Genomic DNA, 22,672 nt, shown 5'->3' on the forward strand with positions numbered 1-22,672 from the left:
AGCCTCATAGTGTGATTGCGCTGGTCTCTTGGATCCAAACAAGCACTGAAGTACGTGCCGTCGCCAACTAGCTTCATATAATTTAGAATGCAGATCAATTCATGAGCGCGTAGAGGTGAAAGAATTGAGTCCCATCAGTTCAAACTTTGTTTCATGACATGCTACAATGATGTGAACGGGGCTTCGTCCTCAACCTCGCCACAGTCTGTCAACATCGCTATTTGAGAGGTTTACCCTATGGATTGAATGGACTCAAGGACCAGGTTCAACATATGAAAACTTACCATCTCTCATTTCGTTGAAATATTCCGATATTCCCAAGCGTAAATACTCCATCCACGTACTAATTAGTGCTAGATGGATGACTTCTCATGTCGTAGTAACCAAAACGATCACACGTAGGGAAATTGAAACAGCTACGTCGTTAGGTTTTCGCTGAGCATGTCGAGGCTAGTAGAAGACAGTTATATACCGCGACTTTATGAGCCACCTAGAAATATCTTCACATTTTAGCCAGCATTACTCATTCAATCACGTCGGAACCAGTATTTGAGATTTGACTAGGAACCAAGTCGACTTAATAAATTTGCAAAAGGTAGCTCGATAATATTCAGTCCATAACTGATTGAGAATCTCTTGAACTGTGAATAAATCACATTCTCATGCTCTCTGAAATGGTGAGATTAGACATGCGCATGAGTCGTTGGTGATTGCCAAGATCACGAACTTTCGGACTTAAGGAGAGAAACGCCGCCGGCAAAAGGGGGACGTTGAACCCCACTTTTGCTGAAGAATCAATTCATCGGCCCCCCTCAGATCATGTTGTATTTGTGCCGGAATCCACCTCGAAGATGCCGCACACAAGGAGTAGAACAGGGTGCCTCACATGCCGGTAAGACCCTTTATCACATAATAATGGAATCCTGATACTGACATTGATGGCAGAGACGAGGGCTACAAATGCGATGAAGCGAAGCCTCATTGCGGCCGCTGCGTCCGCTTGGGCAAGACATGCAAGGGGTACGGGTTGAGAGTGAGATGGAAGTCAGCCGATGACCCCAAAGACGGCGGAAGAGTTACAAAGAAGAAAGGACCGAAGTCCAAAGGCAGTATTGGACCTCGGAAGGTCACGCCGCCTTCAAGCGATGAGCAGCCCGCGACGCCCAGCTCCAGTTCAATGACGGTGACTTCGGCGTCGAGCCCAGACAGTCTCATCCGGAATCCATCCTATCTATCGCCAGATATCTCGCCAATGAACCGCTACTTATTGCATCACTGGAATGGATCACTGGCGAGTGTAATATCGATGGCGTCCGGTGTACAGAACCCATTCCTCGTTCATCTCACGCCCATGATGCTTCGCTCCACAGCTCTGCTCTTCTCAATCTCCTCCATGGCGGCGGGCCACCTCGCGATCCTCCGGAATGACAGCAACCTGAAAACGCTGTCATCACGCCATATGCTCGTCGCATTGTCATCGCTACGAGAATCGATCCAGGCCGATAACCCCGAGCTCTCTCTGGCCACAATCCTGATGCTCCAGATCTCGGACCGGCTCTTCAACACGGACAGCCAAATCGACCATCTGGCTGGAGCCAAAGCCGTCATCATGCACTCGGGAGGACCTGCGAATTGGAACACCTCGAGCGCGCAGTTTCTTCTCAGTCTCTGCTTCTACCACGACGTCATGTCGTCCATTTCCCGCGCGTCGAAACCGCTGTTAAGCATGACGAACGTAGCGCCTCTCGAGGGCTTGCACAGTCTGGCTAAGCTTACTTCCGTCGTGTCTATTGTCAGCACCATCAGCAAGATGCAAGGGCAAGGCGGCGAAGCGCACCAGGCGAGGGGATACGTCATCAAAAGTAACCTACAGGAATTCAGCTTCTCTGATGAAGGGGATCCAGACATTGAGCACACGATCCAAGCCTACAAACACGCGGCGATCGTCTACCTTTATCGAGTTTGGGACGACGGAGAGTCGTCTACGAAGCCATACTACGCAGAGCAGTGTATCTACCACCTCTTGAAGGTGCCCATCACGTCTTCCTTCGTCTCTGCTCATGCGTGGCCTCTATGGACCGGTGGCTGCGAATCCGTCGAGACCCGTCTACGCCAAATGGTTCTTGTGAGAATCAGGGAGATGTATCAAAACCGGCAATTGCCTTCCCTTCAGCGAGTGCAAGAAGACATGGAAGAAGTGTGGCAGGTTAAGGATGCACAGAGGTTGCAATTTGGAACGGAAAATGTTGATTGCTGCAAGATGATTCTGCATACGCGTCATCGAGAGGCAGACTTGGTCTAGCATTACTCTTGGCCGACTATGTACTGTTCCTCTGACATGCAGACCTACACCGTCGCTATTACTTTCTCTTGGGTGTCAGTGAAGACTGTCCAAGTCCAAGACACGAAGCAATCTTGAAAAAGACATCCGTGTTGTCGTACACACCGGCAAACGTCTCCTGGCAGGGCCCCATAGCGAAGACGGGCACATCAGTCAGGGAATGAACACCAGACGAAGACGACGTCGGAATCGTGCCCGGGACAAAGAACCCATCTTCGCCATCATCGGGATTCGCAACGTACCCATCCTCACCGCTCACAGCAACCCGACGGGGCGACTCGTGAAGCTGGTAATTCTCATTACGATCTGGGTTGGCACCAAACGCAGGCGCAATAGCGTACCGCGGGTTCCAGTTGGACGGGAAATTGGGACCGGTGCCGTACTCGATGCCGTCCGGCCGGGACACGGTATACTGCGACAAGCCAGACCGTTCATAGATGCCAATCGCGTCGCGCTTCTTGCGGTCCGTGTCCTGCGCGGCGAGGTACTTTGTATCAGCGACGCCAAAGACGTCGAAGCCGTGGCCGTGGTCGGCCGTCACCACGATGAGCGTGTTCTCAAGCTCACCGGCCTCGCTGAGCTTCTTCACCGTTGCGCGGATGGTGTCGTCGAATTCGAGGAGGTCGCCGAGGGCTCTGTCGTAGTCTAGCGCGTGCATCTGCTTGTCGATCGAGGCGCCCTCAGACATGAGGAAGAAGCCTGTGTCGTTGCTGCGCTCGAGGAGGATGTCGACGGCTTTGAGGGTCATGTCTTTCAGGCCCGGGAGATCTAGCGGCGCGGAGCCGTCGCCGGAGGGGTGGGTCTTGAGTTCGGCGATGTTGTCTTTGAAGATCTTCCTGTCGAGCCAGACGGGGAGATGGGAGGTGGAAAATACGCCGAGGGCAGGGGAATCGATGGGTGCTTCGCGAAGAGATGTGGCATTCCAGCTTACGGAGTAGCCTTGCTTGCGGAATTCTTCGTAGTAGTCCTTGCCCTCGTACGACGTTGCTCCGGGGAGGAAAGTAGAGGCACCGCCGCCAAAGTAGACATCGGGACCGGGATGAGCACTCCAAGAGTAGTTCGTCATGCCATTGAGGGCTTGGTCGATGAGGGAGCCAGCGTTGGATCTAGATCTGCTATGGCCGGTCAATGCTGCTGGAGTGGCGTCGTCGAGCGCAGCTGTGGTCACGGCACCCCAGGCCGATCCCTGCAAACATGTTAGCCAACAAAGGATGTTCGGGTTCCTAGAAGGCGACTCACCCAGACGCGAACCACCATCTCCACGATCGTCTCAACCTTGGGATCGTCAAAGTCATCGGCCGATGAGTCGGAGTACACACTACAAGATAATCAATATTCGGTTTCTTCGCAACGACATTCGTTGTAAACGCACCCCATGGAGTCCGATGTGCCCTTGTGACCAGAGTAAAGTGCTGATGCAGAATTGGCGCTGTCCGTGATGAAGCTGTCAACGGAGTGTGTCTGCTCTCACATTAGCACTCCCAACGAGGTAGGTTGCCTTCTCCACCCCGTCAAAGTAACTCACCATCTGATGCCCCAAGATGGGAAACTGATCCATCTGCATCCTTGACTGATACTTTCCATTGACACTCTTGTGACCCAACAGGCGTGCAGCCGTAATCATATTCGTCGTCATGCCATCCCCAATGAACAAAATCACATTCTTGGCCTTCTTCTCCTCAGCAAGAGGACGAACAAGCCACTCTGCCAGGGTCTTCTTCGTGCCGTTGTAATAGTTCAACTCAACAGTGTAGTTTCCCGGCTCATACAGCGACAAGTGACGGTACGCCTTAGACGCCACATTCACCACTGACTTATTCCCCGCATCCTGCGCAAACAAGTCCTCAAACCACGAGAACGTCCATGTCTCCAGCTCAGGCTCCTCCTCAATCCCAAAAAATTCGACGACAGACTTGCCGTCGGGCTCGCTATTGCTCGCAATCGTGAGGGTGAACTCCGGGTCCGGTACGCCGTCGTTGAAGGCCTCGGTCCCGTTCACCGGCGCGTGGATCTCGACGCGGATGTCAAAGTTTTGGCCGGGCAGGAAATGGGCTTGGTCGGGCGGGAAAACGCATCCGAGGTCTGGGCATGCGCCGAGGCGTTGGAAGGTTTGGGCGAGGGTGGCCAAGGGCGCGGACGCCAAGAGGACCAGGGCGAGGGCGGAGGCGGACATCGTGGGATGCTACGGAGCACAGTCCACGAGGTAAAAGGCCAAGATCGGATGACACTTGGGGTGAACGTTGGATTGGCAATGAAGGCCCGTATTTACGGAGGGGCGGGAGTTGTGATATACACGAGCCAAGACATCGTGGGCGGTCGATTTAAACCTCCTCATCAACGATCACGCGTCTAACTCAACACAGAAGGTCCAAGTAATTGCCGCGTAAAGTTCTTCCCACATTCCCGGGGCCGGCATGGATGGACTTTGGGGAAGGAAGCGCGTCGGCGGGGGACCCGGCTCACTCATCACATTCTCAGCAGTAAGGAGACCGAACTTATCACGAGGATTGGGATCGGCGTTGTCCGAAGAAGTGCTGACCGACCTCCCACGAGGTGGGGGAAGCCAAGCATCGATGGCAGAAGGGTTCTTGGCTTGCAGCTTCACTGCTGCGTACCCCGCTTCATTGATGATTTCCCCTCACAGGCTAACGATAAGCACGCGACCTATTTCCTTGTCTGTCGGGGCCATTTATGAGGATTCTCAGGCGATGTTGTAGAGTTGGCTGGTGTTGTTGGTAGTGGGTGGAGGGTGAACGCGCGGGGAATGAGATGCTTCGTTGCGCCGAGCTCGAAGGTCCCCAGAATGCACTCTCGCAGGTAACAACGTTGGAGAAATGAATGCGGTGCAACTCTTTCGCGCACGATGACATACTTGGGGAATACGTAACAATTGGGTAAATATGCTCGAAAGAATAAGATACAGCGAAGTAAGAAGCGAGAAGCGAGGCTTTACTTTCAATGCTGTGCTCAAAGGGCTTGTAACACGCATCGAAACTCAATTCCTGGCGTCCCACGTGCTCACAGCTTTGGAGGAAAACAACAGTCTCAAAGGTTGATGGCTGGGAAAGTTCACACAGCTGAAAACCTTGAAATGCCAAGAAGGGGTCCTTCGCAGAGATAACGCTTTGCCCTGATTCATGCTCAACGTCCGTGATGCCAAGAAGAGCGCCGTTTGCCAAGCCTCTGATATCTGTTGTCCTGCACATAAACAAATACCGCAAACAAAACCAATCGTTCCCTTTCGCGTGATGCGTAACTCGTAAGTTGCCGAGGGAGCGGGACGTCCGGACTCAAGAGAGGTAAGCGGAAAATGTAATAGGACGGAAGGTCGGTCAATGACAGAAGCACAACGACGAACGGTTCACTTGAACGCTGCAAATGTGTCGTCCGTGACAAACCCGACCATGGTCTTCAGCCCAATCCTCGCAGCATCTAAGCAATCTCTTGCCAATGCCTCTTCGCCCAGTGCCGTGTACGCCTCAGCCGACCATTTCAACGCCCTTATGACCTCAAACGTTGTCGCCGCCTGGGTGTCCTTATACATCCACAGCCTCCCCTGCCTCACAGGCTCGACGAAGCCAAAGTTGCGGAAAACCTCGCTGCCCCACTTGACAACCTTATTCCACTGCTTTCTCGTGTGCCATACTTCCACGAGCCACATGGTCGGCCAGACGAGCATTAAGCGCGGTAACGAAAGGTCGTCGTAGACCTCTTTCTCATGAAGATTAGCGAGCTTGTTTGCTAGCTTCTCCACCTGCCGAATCGTTGCGTCGGGGTAGAACTTGGTTGGACGTTTTCTCCTGACCAGAGCCTCGATCTCCGCAAGAGCAGCGTTTCTCTTCTGATGCTGCTCCGCCGAGGACCCAGATTCACCGGCGCAGAGGGCGCAGCTACAGACAAACCCCCAGCTGCGGCGGAATTGCGGCATGCGAAGAAGGTACGCCGCCTTGGGAGGTAGGTAAATATGTGTAATTTCTGTGCCGGAAGGAATATCCATAGTAGCCGTAGCGATGAGCATGTCTCCGATGAAGGACCTGTTAGCATTGGGAAGGCACGCATGGTTGGCGTAGGCCGAATACACCCAGAGCCCGCGCGACATGCCCTGCTTCCACATGTTCCATTCCGGATTCGCAGACTGCGCCGATACCTGGGCGCCACTGAAGCAATTCTTGCGGCGGATAGACTCAAGAAGGAAGACATCGATGACTGGCCTGCCGCCTACGAGTGTGCCTTCTTGGCCGGTGCGCTTGTAGGACCCTCCGTGGAGGTCGAGAATCTTGTTGTGAATTGTTGGATTATCTGCGCAAAGCTCCACGAGCTGGGAATATGCTGCAGCTGCGTTGTGCTCTGGGTTAAATTCGTTGGGGACACTGGTTGCTCTTTCTGCGAAAATCATCTCCCCGGCCTCGATGTCTTCTGTGGCGAAGAGGCCGCGCCCATGATGCGGCGAGTCTCTGACTTCGGTGCGTGACAGGAAACTTGCTCTATCGATGTGAATGTTCTTCGAAGTGACGCTAGCTGTCATGTCTGCGAGATCGTAGTTGCCTTTTTCCTCCTCGAGCCTTGCTATACACCTCTCATATTCCTTGCGGATGTTGCCTGCCTCGGGTTTGAGCACTAAAGCCGATTCAAAGTATTGCTTGCTAGTCTGGAAATCCGTGAGTTCATAAGCTGCTTTACCCGCAATGAAATGAGGTCTCCAGTCTGAAGATGCACCTCTCGAGGAGAGGGCATCTGATAGTGCCCTGTCAAAGCATTTGAGGGTAAGATTGATGCCTGCTCGTTTTAACAGAACATCAACACGAAAGGAGGTGTCCCCTTCTAGCTCCAACTCCAGAGCTCTGGTATAACTACAATCTCGTGTCAGCATGCATCCGGCCTAAGAAAGGAAGTGTTGGTAGATCTTACTTCGCAGCTGCCAATGGAAGATTCTTGGAAATAAAGGCTCGATCCCCAGCAGCCTTCCAGTCCGCTGCAGTCTCGAACTCGGGCACCTTCCTGAAGATCTCTGGGATCAGCGCATCATCCGGACCTTGTCGAAGAAGCACAATGTCCGAGGGATGGTCTATGCAGAGCATGAAGTCGGTATCACCGCTGTAGCGGTAGTACGGTTCTTTTACAATGACCACCGAGCCTTTCGGGATAGACTGTAAAACTGTAGAGTTGCCCTGATTATAAAGCGCCATCTTATCAACGTTGCCATACTGATCTTCGACGATAGTAATGGTCCCGGCACCAGCGTATGGTTGAACGATTGTCCTGAGAACGACGTATTTGTCCTCATGATGATTTTCCACCAGAAGCTCGTCAAGGCGCATCTGAATATGGTTAAGCGATTGCGATTCTTGCGGAAATGCCTCTACGTACCAGCGAGAGATCCACCACAGACTTGACAGACGGCGGATATGAAAGTGCCAACACGACCTTCTTCACCATTCGCGGTCCATTCTGCTGTCCTGACTTTTGTTGCTGCTCAACGTAGTCGTTGTGCGTGCTGATGAGCACTTCTCTCGATATGCGCGTTGGAGGGGGCTTTCCGGAGTGGGCCTCGGCCTTCTGTAAGAATTCTAGAGAGACGTCGGGATCAACATCGGTGAGAATCTCTTCGACGCCAATTTGGAGGTTAAAATCGATGGTGTTGAGTGTTGGGTGCGTGGGATTTGATGTATCGGTGTCACCATCTGCGTCTCGCTTGTGTCTTTGATCTAAACCCATGGTGGCTGTAGACAAACTTCAGGATATTGACGTTCCGTCGGTCGACCGAGGAAAATTCCACTGCGCTCGGAGACCTTGGTATCTCTTGAGGAAATGTAGGCTTGTGGGGGTTTGAGAGAAATTATGCCGGACTAGAGCATGAGAAGGTCAAGTTTGGTTTGTAGGGGGTCCTCATCAGCTCCAAATGCAGACGGAGTCAGCTTTAAATGTCTTGATAGAAACCCAGAGAACAGGGGATACACTCACAAATGGCCCTCTGATGTAGGTGTCATCTTGACGGGCTCCGTTGGTCTCTGTTACCAATTGGGCCCGGCAATGCGGGAGCAAGGGCGATGTGTCTTGGACACCGACCCCGATTCAGGCAAAGACCTATTATGGCACCAATGACAAACGGCCCCATAACGTCTGGACTCGGGATGCCGTTCCGAATGGGCGTGGTTCTCGGAGGGTGTCAGTCCGCATTTTCCGCAACATCAAGGGTACGACTGGATAAGCGAGCCCAGATCTCGTTTGGAACCGCCTTCACCCTATTGGTAGTTAGTCAATAAAGTAAGTCAGGCCTTTTATTGGCAAATGCATAGCTGGAAGAGCCGCAATAAAGACATCAACTGTGCCTTGTTTGTGTAACGAATCGTGGCCGGGGAACGAATCAGTTACGGAGAAAGTCTTCAATTAATTCCCTGAACATATTTTTAAGGAAACCTGAAAACAAACGACGTGATCAGCTCATACAGTTGCAACATTCCGGCCGCCACAATTCTTGGCTCCACACTTCCTATCGTCTCAATGCCAGTCGCGTCAAAAGTATCTACATGGCCCACGACAGAAGCGTGTCCACATGTTCGCACATACGCCCGTTGTTTCGAGAATATTCTCACAAGGATCGCACCTTCCATCAGAAGGAAATCATTCGACGAGGATCGAGAATTTTTCCAACATTCTGCTGCACTGCCTTGAAGCGCATATAGCCACAGGACTCGCTTTCGAGATGGTTGATGGCCGCCGCGAGGGTGGTGAACTCACGACCGCACTGACGATTCGGGCAGTGATAGAGCTTTCGCTGATGAACGGGAGAGTTGAGATGCTGGTTAAGACCAATCAGAGATGAGAAGGCACGGTGACAGAGATAACACTCGTATGCGTCGATATCGTAGTTATATGTTCGCTCGGTAGCTGTGAAGGTGGGAGATCCGTGCCACTCTAGGAGCTTCTTGGAGATGACTCCGTTTGGGTCGCGTGCGCGCACGGCCTGGTAGAGCTTATCGCGGTCCAGAGGGGCGTTGGGACACGCACCCCGCTCGAGGTGGTGGATAAGACCAGTGGCAGTGTTACTGGTCTGCTTGCAGAAGGGGCACTGGATGTCGCCGGTACTGCGATGAACCCTGGAGTTCAAGTGCTAATCACGATTACTTGGGCTGTTAGAAAAGAGGATGGACGAGATTGACTCACCTGCCGGATGTTGTTTTGGTTGTTGAAATAGCGGTTGCAAGGCTCGCAGTAGTCGTGTTCCTCAACCTCGTGGTCGCGGAGACTCTGCTCGTTGTGGAACCAATCGTTACAATCGTTGCAATCATATCGACGGCTATAATACTGGGGTGTATTGTGATAACCCCAATGGCCCAGTGCATCCATGTGTTGCTGGACTGCATGCTCGCTGCGAAAGCCGCGATCGCAGATGTTGCACTCCCAGTAGTTGTACATCACGATGCTGCGTCTGGCAACGACAACAAGGTGCTCGATGTCTCCCTGTCTAGGTGCCGGGAGAGTTTGCGAAAATGCGTCGGATTGGTGGGAAGAACAGCTGTGAAGCTGAAGGGGGTGAGTGATACCAAGGAGCGATGTCGGAGATCACGGAAGGCCTCGGGCTGGTTCGAACAGAGGAAGCACTCGCTCGAGACGGAAAAGAAGTGAGAGATCAGTGTGTTGGTGTGTTGGTGAACTGAAGAAAAGAATAACGTGCTGGCTGCGTGAAGAAGTTGTGAAGTTGTGACGGGTTGACGTGAGCTGAGGCGGGGAGATTGGGGCGGAAGGTGAGGTGCGCCCGTATGTCCGAGGTAAGATAGTGCAGGAAGGAGTCGAAGTGAGGTAGGAAGGTGCGGACCGAGTGGACTGGGACCCTGAGGAAGGTGCGATACATTGGCGAGTGCCGTGACTGCCTCACGTCGTTGCTTTCTCTTCTTGGGGGTTACCTAAGCAAAAGATACTTTAACACGCGATGCAGGGGTTATGACAGCCCCGATGCCACGCTATTTTGTAAGATACGCCGTTACGTTGGTGGTCAGTGAGAAGAGTTCCACGCCCCTGTAAAGTATCTGCGGACTAATAAATCATTTGGACAATTTGTTCGCAAGGGAGGTCGAGGCAAGAACACGATTTAGTTGACGTTGACCAATGAACCGCAAAGCTAATGTCAAATGCCTTGGGTGTGTGACGCAGGGAAGAAGCTCACAGAAGCCAACTACTTTTAGGGGTAATAGGACGAATCACTGATCATTGCCCCCTAACTAGATGTATGCTCCCCGCGTGATACATATACAAGCTGCTCGTTTGATTGCTTGTGTCCCTCTTGCTAGCTCTCACTAACCCCCTTCGGGAGGAGTCCTGACCGCTAAACCCAAGCGAGCGCCTTTCTAACAACCTCATCCAGTTCTTCAGGCTCAACCTCGAGCAACTCATTATCTGCTCCGTCCAGGACAGATCTGCCGGCTCCATCCTCATACAGCTGAGCCACGAGAAATCCAACATATGCCCCTTTGTAGTCACCTTTCTGCAACTTGATGCTGCCTTGCCGCCTGGCTTCATCAGTGCTGACCGTGGCAGTATCCCATCTCTGGTTCGTCAGTCTCTCCAGCGCCTCGAGGATTGCTCGCTGTGAGGTTGTAAGAGCAGAAAGCCTGACATATCGGTTCTTTGTCTCCTCGGGACGCTTGAAGACTGCAGCGATTGGCTTGCCGATCTTTCCAATGCTCATAGCTGTGAAGGGCTCGTTGCCAGAGTCGTAAATCGTAGCTGAGTGGTTCTTGAGGTCGAAGCCAAAATCGGGAAACAAGGCCATAGACTGAGACATCCATTAGGGACTGAGACTCTGTGAAAATAACATGGTATAACACTGACCCGGTCCAGAAGAGGGCCATTCCAGAAAGAGGTCCAAGTGAAACTGTCATTTTCTTTCGCCCTCTCCTCTAGGAGAGCTTGTGCTTGTGCCTTCTTTCCCAGGATAGCGCGGTACTCCGGGACATCATTGGGTCCCTTGGGAGTTCCAAAGTCACTCGGAATAAACCGCTTGACGCCGGCCTTTGCAGCAGCATTGATCAGATCAATCTGCTTGTCAAACACAGCGTGACCCAAGACGCATAGTACGGCGTCTTGCCCTTTCAACACTTCGTGTAGAGACTGCGGACTAAAGTCGGTGGTGGCAATCTTCACCTGCGGTGGAAATGACTTTCCCTCATCTGAGTAAGTGATAACGGTCACCTTAAAGTTGGCTTCCAGTAGAGCTGGAAGAGCATAGCGCCCGATGCTACTGGTAGCCTGAATACGAATTGAGCGTTACGATGTCTGGGTCGATTATCGTTGTGAAAAAGGTATTAGTAAGAAGACTTACGCCGATCACCGCGACTTTCTTGATTGACGACATTGTCTGATGGTTGTAGTGGCGAGTTCTTTGTTCAAAGCTTCGGTATTCTCGAGGAGCAGGAATCTCATGTAAGCTGAACCTGAGCCATCATTTGTAGTAATAGGGGCTGGGTTTGTTTTTAAATGCATGGCAGTAAACTTAACAATTGCCAACACATACAAGAGGGTTAACGTTACTAGTCTCCCTATCCTCAATCGAGACCAAATGGATTTCTCAGCAGCTGCCTACCAGACAGAGTCGGAACACACTTTCTTGGTCCTACGTGAACTTTATTCCTGGGCAAAAAGGAGGTGAACCTGCGGACATATCTTTGGCCGCCGGAGTAGTCCGTTCGTACGGACTTTGTCTCGGACATCGGTCACCATTGTCCGTCTGCGAATGCCGCGTCCTTGACTAGATCCTCAAGCAAAAGCGATGTCTGATTCATAAGCAATAACAGTCGCTGCAATAACGTTTCTTCCCCTCTTTCGAGGTCACAGCATGCAATATTTGACTACTTTGGTATCTTATTCTCTTGTTAATTGCTTTGTCAGCAACGCTGGGAAAAACCTCCGGCATCGGTAGTCTGACGCAGAGGAAGCGCTCAACCGATCACTAGGATGCTGTCATTTCTCTAGAACATGATACCTTTAAGAACTATCGTTATGAACAAGATGCGATAAGAGATTAAGTAAATTTCCCATTCGTGAGAAAATACTAAGTAGTTGTGCTGCCTGTGAGATAATTATCCAGTGCCTAAAGTACCTTATATCTCGATCATTGACAAAAGCCCTACCAGCCTAAATCGAAGCATGTTCCAAGCCACAGGGAGGCTTGGTGTTGGTGCTCAGTTGGTGGCGGGCACTCTCAGCGCCACAAACGATTGGCGTCCGTGCGCCAATCTTTAGACAGTTGCCTCGCTTGTACTGTCCAAGTGTTTGATATCGTCACTAGAAGGAAAAGTTCTATATGGAAAACGCCATGATGAATCTAAGCGATACAGATCAAAGCACCTGAGCGGAGGGCGGATTTTGGACCGCAACACGGGCATTTGCTTACAGTAAGCCTAATCGGTATTTGATCTACTTACACATACCCTGGACGAGAATCGAATAAAGAGTCTCGAAGCATGCTTGAAAGTAGGCCATATATGTATCGGGAGAAGTATGGTACATTTGCAGAGATATATTTGATCAACGACAATCACTTCTCAAATGTGGCAAAACAAGGAATTTCAATACATGGTTGGAAGCTTTTTTTATCTTTACATTAAACGTAGTGCAATCCCAGTAACACCCGGTATAATGTAACACCGTCGATGCATGCCGTAGCATTATTTCATCCTGCGGTGATGATGAAGACTGCTGTATCAGGAAGACATGTGATAAGGTAGTACTGTCAATGTCAACACTAGGATTGCCATCCTTCAACGACGGTAGGTGTCGAGTCTGAAGGGTACACCGTAATAATCCGGCAAGGCACAAGTCGACTTTGGCTCAAGTGCAAAGCAACTGACAGATCGTGGTCTGTCCGGCTCACTGGCAAGGCAGAAAAGTCGCTTGTATCCGCCGTTATTGGTGATGCTCAATGCAGGAATGGTGAGAGACATGTCGCCAGGCGGTACTGTTGCGGTGTACTTCTTGGAGGCGCTGTCAAAGTTGACTGCCACGCTGTATTCTTTGTCTTTATCGGTGGTGATACTGTCGGACTGGCATCGTGATTGGGCAACGACAGCCAAGGGGAGGCTGAGAAGGAAGCCCAGGGTTGGAATAATAGAGATATGCATTTTGGCTTGTCTGTAGAGTCTCGAGTGATGATGGGCGAGAGTTGACTGTGGTTGTTTTGAGTAAACTTTTCAACTTCTAGTGAGTTATAAATCGTCACTCATCTAAATACTGATTCATCTTCCACAACGGTTCCACATGTTCCATTGTTGCACGGCAGTGTTAGCCCCTGAGGTGTTTGGACTAATATGACTTGAACTCTATATTGATTAAAGTTCCTCGAAACGACGTTGATCAACACAGCGCACTGACGGCGTTCCCGGTACAAAATTCGACTGCCCACCAGCCGAACCCGTAAGTCCATGATCAATGCTGTCGCGGACGAGTCATGGTGCCTATGTTAACGATTGGGACACTTCACGGCCCGCGGCATTCCGAAGTCATACGACGGAGTAATTAGTCCTGGATTTAATCCGCCTCATTTAATCGGGAGTGGGTATACCGGGTCGAGCGGCGGGCAGTTCACACGAGTCCTGGGAACACCGCTCGGTCACCAGATTGTCGCACTAGAACAACTCCTTAAATCGCAATTCGCAACTCGCAACTCGCAACGCTTTTAGTGGTCAGGAAGCGTTGCATGGTTAGCATTGTTTCAGCAGATAGCTGCGTCAAAGACTTGTTATACCTTCAGCCCTGAAAATATCTACATGTAGGTTTCTGGAACCATTAGTTCGGTAGGTGGGAATATTTGCCGAGGCCCAGCTTCAACCAGTTCGGCCGTGTGACAATTATTTCGCTGCTTAGTTGAGCAAATCACTTTACGCGTTGTTGCGTCAACTGGTTCCACCCAAACAGTTCTTGGCTGACACGTTCATTTCTTCTGGGGAGGGCGATTGGCGAGAGAGAAACCAAATTTCAGAAGCACGTTGAACTTGCAGCTGCATCTGTCAGGATTTCAACCGAGTCAACGGGGAATTGTTGGCCGATGAGCCGTAATTCCGATGTTCGATGTCTCTCCGGACGTTTCCGGACACCATGAGGCTCGAGTACATGGCTAAAGTGTCATAGAAACACTGCAGATCGATCGGATCGGTAGTACTTCTAGAACCCACGCATGGTCCCGACACCAAACATGCCCGGATGAACCCAGCCACCATCGGTCGACATATCATTTCTGTCCCGCATACGGAACCGAAAGTGGAGACCAAGGTTCCGGCTCCCGAGGCACGCTCGCCCGGGGCGGTATGAACGCCAAAGCCTTTGCAATGTCTAGCATGTGGTCTCTCATGGTTCTCATTCGAGATTGGCCATGTTCCTCTCTTCTCCCAGTCTCCAAGAAAGCAAGCGGGAGACGCCAGTGGCAATTACCTACCCTGAGGACTGCACAGAGGCACCAAATGCTTCGAGGCATGGAAGATCAAACGGGCCAACCAATGTATGAATGTTGTTCTTCCAACCCGCGGCGCTCACATGCAGTTGCAGTCCCCCTGAGTCTCCCATCTACCGCTGTGGCTTGAAGGCACTGCCTCGCTTAACACTTTGGCTGACGCTATATTGAATTGGCTTTCTTGCAGTCTTTAAGTAGGTATGCCCAAGGGGCGCGCACGCGCGTCAGGAGTGCCATCGGCACAGACAGCCAGGCTTTGCCTGTGGCGCCAATAAAGATGCATCCCAGGCGCGGATGGGTGTCTCCGCCATCTAGCCGTCCCCCATCATCCTATAGGAACCTGTTCCTTCAATCCGTTGCTAGGCATAGTGATGACGGTCCCAGATTGCCGTGATTGAGCCTTCCCCAAGCGACGGTACTGTGATTAAGCGCGATCCCTCATCCGGCAATCTTGAAGACAAGAACGCATCCGTGCGTAGGCCCAGATCGACAGTCTAGACCTCCTCTAGCTAGCAGGACGACGAACAATGAAATGTCAAGCCACGACAGGCCTGGCCTTGCAAGAGGGCTGATGCTGCGTTGCGGCCCCTGCATCTGCCGTGGTGCCCTCGATGCGAGCTTGGAGACGTCGTCCTTTCAATGATGAAAAGCTGGCTGAACAGCAAGTTGTGGCGTTGGTCCGTCATCTACGCTTCCCCTCCTGTCGATCGCTGGAGACGTTCTTTAAATCAATCCTCGATCCAGTATCTTTACCTTGTTCCTGGATTCATTGTTGTTCAACGGTTCCTGACGGGAAAACTCTGGAAAGCCTGCGTCTCCTTGAGCCTCAGCTCGCCAAGACAAGAGTTCTTGAAGATGCATCCGTTCCGCATCGCCTCTTTCCTGCTGTTCAGCCTCTGCGGCCTTGGGGTGGCTGCCAAGTCACTCAGCTTGGAAGGCATTCCCAGTTGCGCTGTAAGCCATGATACCACATCATAAGACTTGCCAAGATATCATCTCGCTGACTACTATTCATCCCAGATCACTTGCATGGTCAAAGCCCTTCCCTCAACGACCTGCTCTCCTACAGACCAAGCATGTCTTTGCGTCGATTCCAAGTTCAACGCCGCGGTGCAGCCTTGTATTCAATCAGCATGCACAATCCAAGAGAGCCTGGGTGAGTCATGGAGAAATGTTTCTTCAACAACGTGGTAAGGCTGACGGGGTGATAGTTGTTACTGATGCAACATGGTCCAATTGCGGTTTCCCGTACAGTGATCAAACTTCCAACATTCATTTGATCAGCGGAGTTGTTACTGCCATCGGTGTCATCTTCATTTTGATGAGGATGGCTACCAAGATCGCGAAGCTCTCTGCCTGGGGCGCTGACGACACAGTCATCCTCGTTGCTTTTGTGAGCTACGGCAGTTACTCTTCTTGCTTTTCAACTCCTCTGACTGTTTTTAGGCGTTGTTCATCGGTTTTTTTGTGGAATTGTTTTACTGTGAGTTGTCCACGATCAGAGAGAGTCACCGAGTGCTCAGGATTAACATGTTTGCAGTCGTAAAGGCAGGACTTGGCAAAGACATTTGGACACCACATGACTACGAGATTACTTATTTTCTCAAGGTAAGTCGCATTTGCTTCTCGGACTGCGCTTGACAGTATACTAAGAAAGTCACAGCTCCTCTTCGTCCTCGAGTTCTTCTACATCATCGGCCTCGGCGTAGTCAAGGCGTCTATCCTTTTCTTCTTCTTGAAGATCTTCCCTGACCGAGGCTTTCGTCGCATCTTGTGGTTCATGCAAATACTCAATATGCTCGTCGTTCTATCCTACGTGATTCTATGCTTTGCACAATGCCAGCCGTTCTCGCACTTCTGGAATGGATGGGATGGTGCGCACGAAGGCCACTGCGTCGACTTGAACAGGATCGGACTGAGCCACGTATCACTCAACATCACTCTCGATATCATCATGCTTATCCTACCAATTACCCAGATCTATAAGCTTCAGCTGAATAGGAAGAAGAAGATTGGTGTCATGGCTATGTTTTTGGTCGGTGTCTTGTAAGTTCGAGCCCTGTATGCCACCCCCATCCTGCATCGTCGACTAACCCTAGATGAAGCCTCACTATCGTCAGCATCCTGCGTATCAAGACACTCATCGCATTCGCAACCTCGCTCAACACTACCGCTGACTCAGTAGCTGTTGTCCTCTGGGCCTACGTAGAGCTCGGGGTCGGCATCGTGGTCGCATGTATGCCCAACGTCTGGCAACTGCTAAAGACATTGCCGCCCAAGGTGATTCAATTGTCGACGACGCTTGCTTCCAACATTAGTCACTCTGGCACTCGCACTCGGCCCAGTTCACAAATCTTCCTCGATAAGCAGAGTCCGACCAAGCAGTCGTTCACAGAAAGCTCATCGACTCAGGTTGCTTCGGCATCGTCACCGTCAGTCTCGAGTCGTTGAGACTATTCTTTATCGTTGAACAGAGTACTAGATGCTGTCATGTTCTTAAACTCACGTTGAAAATTTATTGTGTTCAGAAGTGAAGTAACGAGCGCGAATTCTGTTGCTTGGAAATGATACCCGACAATGACGTGGCGTAACATGCCTGTAATCAATAGGCCAAGGCGAATTTTCTTCAGGGCACTCACTGGGTTTATACCACACTGAGAAAATGTGAAAGATGGCGTGAAGTGTTCTTGTTACTGGTACAAGCACATGTGTTATTCGTCTCGCGTCATCACTTCAAATGTCACATGAAGTGACATGGGCCTTCGACGCTTTATCGAACGTTGAGAAAGTTCAATTTGTGTTGCGTCGCGTCGTCGACGTTGAAGTGGAACAGGGATGAGTGCTCCAGGCTCCATGTGAAGTGCTGGCGACGTGTCCACGCGCTTAGTTATGTGCCTTACCACCTCAAATCACATGTTGGGCAGAATCAATTGTCCAATCATCAAATCCAATTGAAAGTTCATCAATGGTGAACCGCCATCCACGTGTATTGATGTCTGTCAAGTCAGGGATGTGGGAGTCATCTCATCGCGATGCTGCATTAGCGACCGGGATGAGATCATGCAGTGAACCCAATTGATCGCTGGTGGCCCCGTGCCGTGAGTCAACCAGCTCTTTGGGTTTTTCCGAGGCGAATGGGCTGAACGGAACAAGAACGTTCTCGGTAGTATTCGGGACCTTCTCTCAGTTTCACAAGTTCATTCAATATGAATCATCTGCCAGGTCATGGACGATTTACTTGGGTTATCTTCTTGTTGGTCTCTTCAGAACCGAACTTGTTAAGGCACGCATACCTTGGAGGCAAATCTCCGCCCTGATGACTCCCCCTAGTCTCGGCTGACCACTACCGACCGTAGCCACTCATAGTCGCCCTGCCGATGCTGGGGCTTCTTTGTAAATCTGTGTCTCGAGAATTCCGCGAAACAAGGCAAGCAACTTGACGTGAGCCATGAGATCCATTGTCTCTTCAAGGCCAATGAGCGAGTCTTAGGAAAGGCAATCGATGACCCAGGCAATGGGAAACTGAAGCCCTACGCAACAACTCACGTCGTGTCACTCGTCAGCCTGCCAGGTAACACAGCACGCGCTGCGCCCTCATCATCGCCAAGCATGACTCACTCCTCATCAGCCACTTGGTCCCCAATCAGCGGCCGTTGCAACCCACCATCAGAACCCTTGAACATCCCCAAGTTGGACTAACACTAAGCTTTCGGGAGCGTTCTGCAGGCCGGCTACAGGGGTGAGCGAAGGCGCCCACGCGTTACAGCCTACGCCAGGCCCAGTTCACTCGTCGGAGGCCAACATCATCAGTTTCGCCTTACAACATCGAGGTAATCTGTATAGATGTACATATATCTCTGCTGTTCGCCGACATTCCATCTGTCTCATACTACAACCATCATCTTCGACCGACCTCAAGTCATCGCGCGCGCCTTTGCGTCAGCCCCCTACTCGACAAACTCTACCTCTTTTCTACGCCCTTCCTAGGACACGCCTCCCTCCCGGTCACTCACTTACAACACCCACCACACGCAAAGTCCAACCAGAAACAGCCCGCCTATAGAGTCAACATTCTGCCCAGCATGGGTCTTAGACTTCACAGCAGTAGCAGCGATGCCCTAGATCTAGATCTCACTCAGCGTTACCTACCCCCCGGCCCCTCGCAGGTCAGCAGACCGCACTCCCGCGCCCACTACAACGGCGCCTACTTCCACCCCGACGGCTCCATCGCCTTGCCCCGAGAGCTCGCCGACCAGAAGCTGCCCCTCCTCGACCTCGTCCTCGCCGCAAACCACCAGAAACGGGCCCGTCGGCACCGACAGACACGTCGGGGCCAGACTCGCCGCTCTACACGGCAATGGCGCACTGACGAGGCGGCCGAGGGCCGCAACCTGGCCTCTAGTGGCTACAAACTCCCCGGCGAACACCGTCGGACGCCGTCCTTGGAGAGACAGGATGCCTTCCGGGATCCTCGCACAGCGAAAGCCCGGCTCTATCCGGAAGATGCCCCCGACATCGAAGAACTGTACCGGATGGGTCTTCTCTACGACGATGAGCATCTCCGTGGTCCCGCTTTCGGTCTCGATAGCATTGACCACTATTCAGAGCCTGAGTACACCATGCGCCCTGCCAAGCGGGCGCGCAAGTCCGAACCCCAGCAGGTCTCGTACGACGACGATGTGCAACTCGCCCTCGACCTATCTCTAGCCGAACTCGGCCGAGATGAGTCTTTTGCCCAATTCCTTTGCTCCCCGGAACTAGACGAGCTCCCTTCGGGTGATGAGTCCGACAGCAGCAGCACGTACAGCGCACGACTCGCGCCCCTGCAGTTGGTTTCCGAGCTCTTGGGGTCGCCAGACTATTCTAGCGATAACACGCCTGAGCTGACAACTGACTCGGCCTCGGATTCTTCTATTTCTTTCAATTATTCTTCTGATGAGGAGCCATCTTCCGCGGAAACCCGCAAAAATCTGACGACAGCAACAAAACCTAATAAAATAACTGCCCAGAAGCTTGACAGCACCTGGATGATGTCGGGTGACGGCTCGTAGCAAGTCCCCAAGGATCCCCGCGCGCGAGTCGGATCTCGACTGCGATTTCTTTGGCGAGGCGCTCGCGCCCCCGGAGTGGACTGGCCCTCAGTTAGCCCGGCATCACCGGGAGCGATGCACGTGGGCTGGTTCCAGGTGTCTGCATTCTATTGCGATTTAGGAGTTATGGTAAGACAGCTGTGTGCTCGTGTTAGAATGACACTGAGCTCGCTGTCTTTGATCTGTTTCATTTTGTCTGTATCTTTCCACCGCCCAGTATAGCATTCAGCCACTTGTCGATTCTAAATGAAATCAAATCTTCAACCCTTACCTGTTGCAGTGACTCCTTCCATGCCAACCACTTCAATAAATAGATTCTAACCGACATGCCCATTTTGCCGTATCCAGTTCTCACATTCAATTACCAATGGATGCCCACTCAACTCACGCCACGGTACCCAAAATGCAGCAGCAAAGCAGAATAACGTTTCAGCGGAATGATTACTCAGCACGCGGAATAACAATGAAGCTCGGGCTATCTATAGACATCAAGAAGTAAAGACGATGCTCGATTCCGTGAGCTAAGCTTTGCGGGATTACGGGAGCGGTTCGAGACCGACTTCGCCGTGCGCTGGGCGTGACGCTCGCGATGTATTAGTCGAGGTCGCCGAAACCACGAAAGTTTACACAGAGCCCGAATTGACCGAATAATGATCCTAACGCTAGGAGAGATTCTACTGGCGTGTACATAGCCTCAAAAGGCCCATCTTGCCTAGGTGTTGCCTGTTCGGTGCATGACGAGAGTCATGCAACGTCTTTCCGGGGTTTAGCTAAAAGCTTAGCATAAGTGTAAATAAATGAAGCTAGTCCTATTATCCTCTGGTCACTAATGTCTAGAACTCCTCTCCGAACTGAATCTGAGTAGGTAGAAATGTCGTAAAGACAAAGCTGCACAACACATAATGTTACACGAGGCGAACACTTTTTGCGGAGATTTTCATATTTTGGGGTTCAGGAAAGACCACCACAGCTCTCTCAGCAAAAGACTTGGGAGGCTCCTGTACTATCATTATCGCCAAGTACTCGGACAGCCTCATGATATTCACTATATAGTCAGAAGTTCTTCAGCAGCGTTGGAAGTTTATTCTTTGCAGGGGGTCCGGTCTAGAGATGGCTAGAACGTAGTCATGCGGTCGCCATTAGCTCCCACCGGGTCTCTGTAAACGAGCAAGACGAGATTTGGTTTTCATAGGCTTCACGAGATTGGTTATGGAGCAATATAGTCAAACTCTAAAGAGTTGCTCTGGCTTTAGGCGAAAACACCCTGTTCCACCCAGCTATGCACTCAACCACCTCGCTTTCGGGTCCTCGGCGAGAAGACTTATCAACTCCACCCAGGTCTCACGATAGCTTCAAACCGTAAGTCATGGAGCTGTTCACTTGCATGAGTGAATGTCAATCATTCAGGACCGCATTTCGTTGATGATTTCCGGCTTGTCCGCGTCAAGTCGAGTATAAAGTATCTCGGAATGCCATGAGGAATCTATCTTCTCTCCGGACAACTCATCAGCCTTCTCATCCACTCTTTCTCATTCACACTCACTCATCATCACTCTTTACAACGACTTTCACTTTATCCATCTTTCAATATGCATTTCCAACTCATCCAATCCGCGGCTCTGTTAGCTGCTGTCCTGCCGACGGCCCTCGCAGCCGTCCCCTCTGACACTTTGGAGCGCCGGGCCGAGTGGACTACTACCACTCAGGATATCGAGCTCTCTGAGTTGGGAAACATCGAGTTGTACTCTCAGAATGAGAACCCTGCCAACGTGGTTCAGAGAGAGCTTGAAGCGCGAAGCTCCGCATCTGCCTTTGTCTGCAGAGGTCGTCGCCCCTTGCCCCGCAGCGGCGGAAAGGTATGAACTTGTCATTCCGTGCCTACCTGAGTAAGATTCGTGCTAACAATCAAGCAGTGGCTTTACCGTGAAGCCACCTGTGACCGCACCGGCACTGACGTGAACACCTTCAAAGTGAGCATACCTCATCCCGCCCTGGAGGATCCACGCTAACAAGGTTCAGGTCTCCTGCATGGCCGAGAACTCCCACGCCGACATCCTCTACCGCCTTCCCGGCGCTTGTGGCAAGAACCAGTGGTGCGTCGAGTTCCACGGCTACAACGAGATCGGCCAGGGAGCCTGGGACGTCACTTGCGTCGACAAGCCCAGTATTCATACCTGGGTCGCCAACACCTTCTCCAACCCGGGCCAGGTCACCACCTGCAGCGCCGGATGGAACAACAACGGCAAGCGTAATCTCAAGGCTACCTTCGAAGTCGACGTCATGGATGCTGGTGGAATCAACCGTATCAACCCCAAGGAGGTCTACTACCAGCTTGGTGGCAAGCGTATCGGTGTCTCCCGCAGCGGTGACTCTGAGGTCGGTTCGGGATCTATCATCATTCCCCCTGGTGGATCTATTCAGGCTTGCGTCACTGCCTACTCAGGACAGATTATCAACATGCTCGGTGCTCTCACTTCTATCGTGTCGCTTTAAAACCAGAACAAGCCGGCCAGGCAACGCTTTCGTACGCCTAAACATCACTTGAGAAGCTTTCATATTCAGACCGAACTAAATGATGTTTCGTATAAGAGATTAGCACAGTCATTACCGGATAGTTGCACCTTAGATACACTTGATTTAGTCAAAAGACTTCCATTTCTCTATCACCAGGCCGGTATACACTTTGAGTCAAAATCTCAAGTGTCTGTCTAGGTCAAGTATTTCGAGGGACAAGTGAAGGATTCGTATGGGAAGACGTCTGTGTAATATCGCTGCACAGACATGTGTAATGTCTTTCAC

General features: G+C 51.5%; 9 protein-coding genes across 9 annotated transcripts; 4 read left to right on the forward strand and 5 right to left on the reverse strand.

Annotated features, from left to right (window-relative positions):
* Window positions 1-851: 851 nt before the first annotated feature.
* BDZ83DRAFT_589992 (fungal-specific transcription factor domain-containing protein) lies at window positions 852-2,302 on the forward strand (the record flags this gene model as incomplete). The annotated part of the gene is made up of 2 exons (XM_060506288.1): window positions 852-892; window positions 946-2,302. The coding sequence occupies 2 exons, from the start codon at window positions 852-854 to the stop codon at window positions 2,300-2,302; spliced, it is 1,398 nt and encodes a 465-aa protein (XP_060359449.1).
* A 29-nt stretch (window positions 2,303-2,331) lies between these two features.
* On the reverse strand, window positions 2,332-4,674 carry BDZ83DRAFT_764460 (alkaline phosphatase). Its single transcript, XM_060515233.1, has 4 exons — window positions 3,867-4,674; window positions 3,714-3,802; window positions 3,581-3,659; window positions 2,332-3,527 (listed from the first exon to the last, which is right to left on the reverse strand). The coding sequence occupies exons 1-4, from the start codon at window positions 4,512-4,514 to the stop codon at window positions 2,361-2,363; spliced, it is 1,983 nt and encodes a 660-aa protein (XP_060359450.1). The 5' UTR covers window positions 4,515-4,674; the 3' UTR covers window positions 2,332-2,360.
* Window positions 4,675-5,391: 717 nt separating this feature from the next.
* Window positions 5,392-8,435, reverse strand: BDZ83DRAFT_796674 (TPR domain-containing protein). The gene is made up of 4 exons (XM_060515875.1): window positions 8,303-8,435; window positions 7,709-8,234; window positions 7,250-7,659; window positions 5,392-7,191 (listed from the first exon to the last, which is right to left on the reverse strand). The coding sequence occupies exons 2-4, from the start codon at window positions 8,054-8,056 to the stop codon at window positions 5,703-5,705; spliced, it is 2,247 nt and encodes a 748-aa protein (XP_060359451.1). The 5' UTR covers window positions 8,057-8,234; window positions 8,303-8,435; the 3' UTR covers window positions 5,392-5,702.
* Window positions 8,436-8,951: 516 nt separating this feature from the next.
* Window positions 8,952-9,757, reverse strand: BDZ83DRAFT_589970 (uncharacterized protein; the record flags this gene model as incomplete). Its single annotated transcript, XM_060506285.1, has 2 exons — window positions 8,952-9,452; window positions 9,506-9,757. 2 exons carry the CDS (start codon window positions 9,755-9,757, stop codon window positions 8,952-8,954), a joined length of 753 nt encoding a protein of 250 aa, XP_060359452.1.
* Window positions 9,758-10,664: 907 nt separating this feature from the next.
* On the reverse strand, window positions 10,665-11,693 carry BDZ83DRAFT_590022 (NmrA-like family protein; the record flags this gene model as incomplete). Its single annotated transcript, XM_060506291.1, has 3 exons — window positions 10,665-11,114; window positions 11,165-11,587; window positions 11,661-11,693. The coding sequence occupies 3 exons, from the start codon at window positions 11,691-11,693 to the stop codon at window positions 10,665-10,667; spliced, it is 906 nt and encodes a 301-aa protein (XP_060359453.1).
* A 1,405-nt stretch (window positions 11,694-13,098) lies between these two features.
* BDZ83DRAFT_656533 (uncharacterized protein) lies at window positions 13,099-13,458 on the reverse strand (the record flags this gene model as incomplete). The annotated part of the gene is made up of 1 exon (XM_060510881.1): window positions 13,099-13,458. One exon carries the CDS (start codon window positions 13,456-13,458, stop codon window positions 13,099-13,101), a length of 360 nt encoding a protein of 119 aa, XP_060359454.1.
* Window positions 13,459-15,638: 2,180 nt separating this feature from the next.
* Window positions 15,639-17,234, forward strand: BDZ83DRAFT_757021 (uncharacterized protein; the record flags this gene model as incomplete). Its single annotated transcript, XM_060514836.1, has 7 exons — window positions 15,639-15,737; window positions 15,804-15,939; window positions 15,995-16,176; window positions 16,230-16,266; window positions 16,324-16,391; window positions 16,447-16,829; window positions 16,889-17,234. 7 exons carry the CDS (start codon window positions 15,639-15,641, stop codon window positions 17,232-17,234), a joined length of 1,251 nt encoding a protein of 416 aa, XP_060359455.1.
* A 1,631-nt stretch (window positions 17,235-18,865) lies between these two features.
* BDZ83DRAFT_590018 (uncharacterized protein) lies at window positions 18,866-19,834 on the forward strand (the record flags this gene model as incomplete). Its single annotated transcript, XM_060506290.1, has 1 exon — window positions 18,866-19,834. One exon carries the CDS (start codon window positions 18,866-18,868, stop codon window positions 19,832-19,834), a length of 969 nt encoding a protein of 322 aa, XP_060359456.1.
* Window positions 19,835-21,786: 1,952 nt separating this feature from the next.
* Window positions 21,787-22,506, forward strand: BDZ83DRAFT_638433 (uncharacterized protein). The gene has a single exon (XM_060509365.1). The coding sequence runs from the start codon at window positions 21,902-21,904 to the stop codon at window positions 22,364-22,366; it is 465 nt and encodes a 154-aa protein (XP_060359457.1). The 5' UTR covers window positions 21,787-21,901; the 3' UTR covers window positions 22,367-22,506.
* The last annotated feature ends 166 nt before the right edge of the window (window positions 22,507-22,672 follow it).

Source organism: Colletotrichum acutatum, assembly GCF_030867785.1.
Source record: "Colletotrichum acutatum strain CBS 112980 chromosome Unknown BDZ83scaffold_146, whole genome shotgun sequence".
Taxonomy (NCBI): Eukaryota; Fungi; Ascomycota; class Sordariomycetes; order Glomerellales; family Glomerellaceae; genus Colletotrichum; species Colletotrichum acutatum.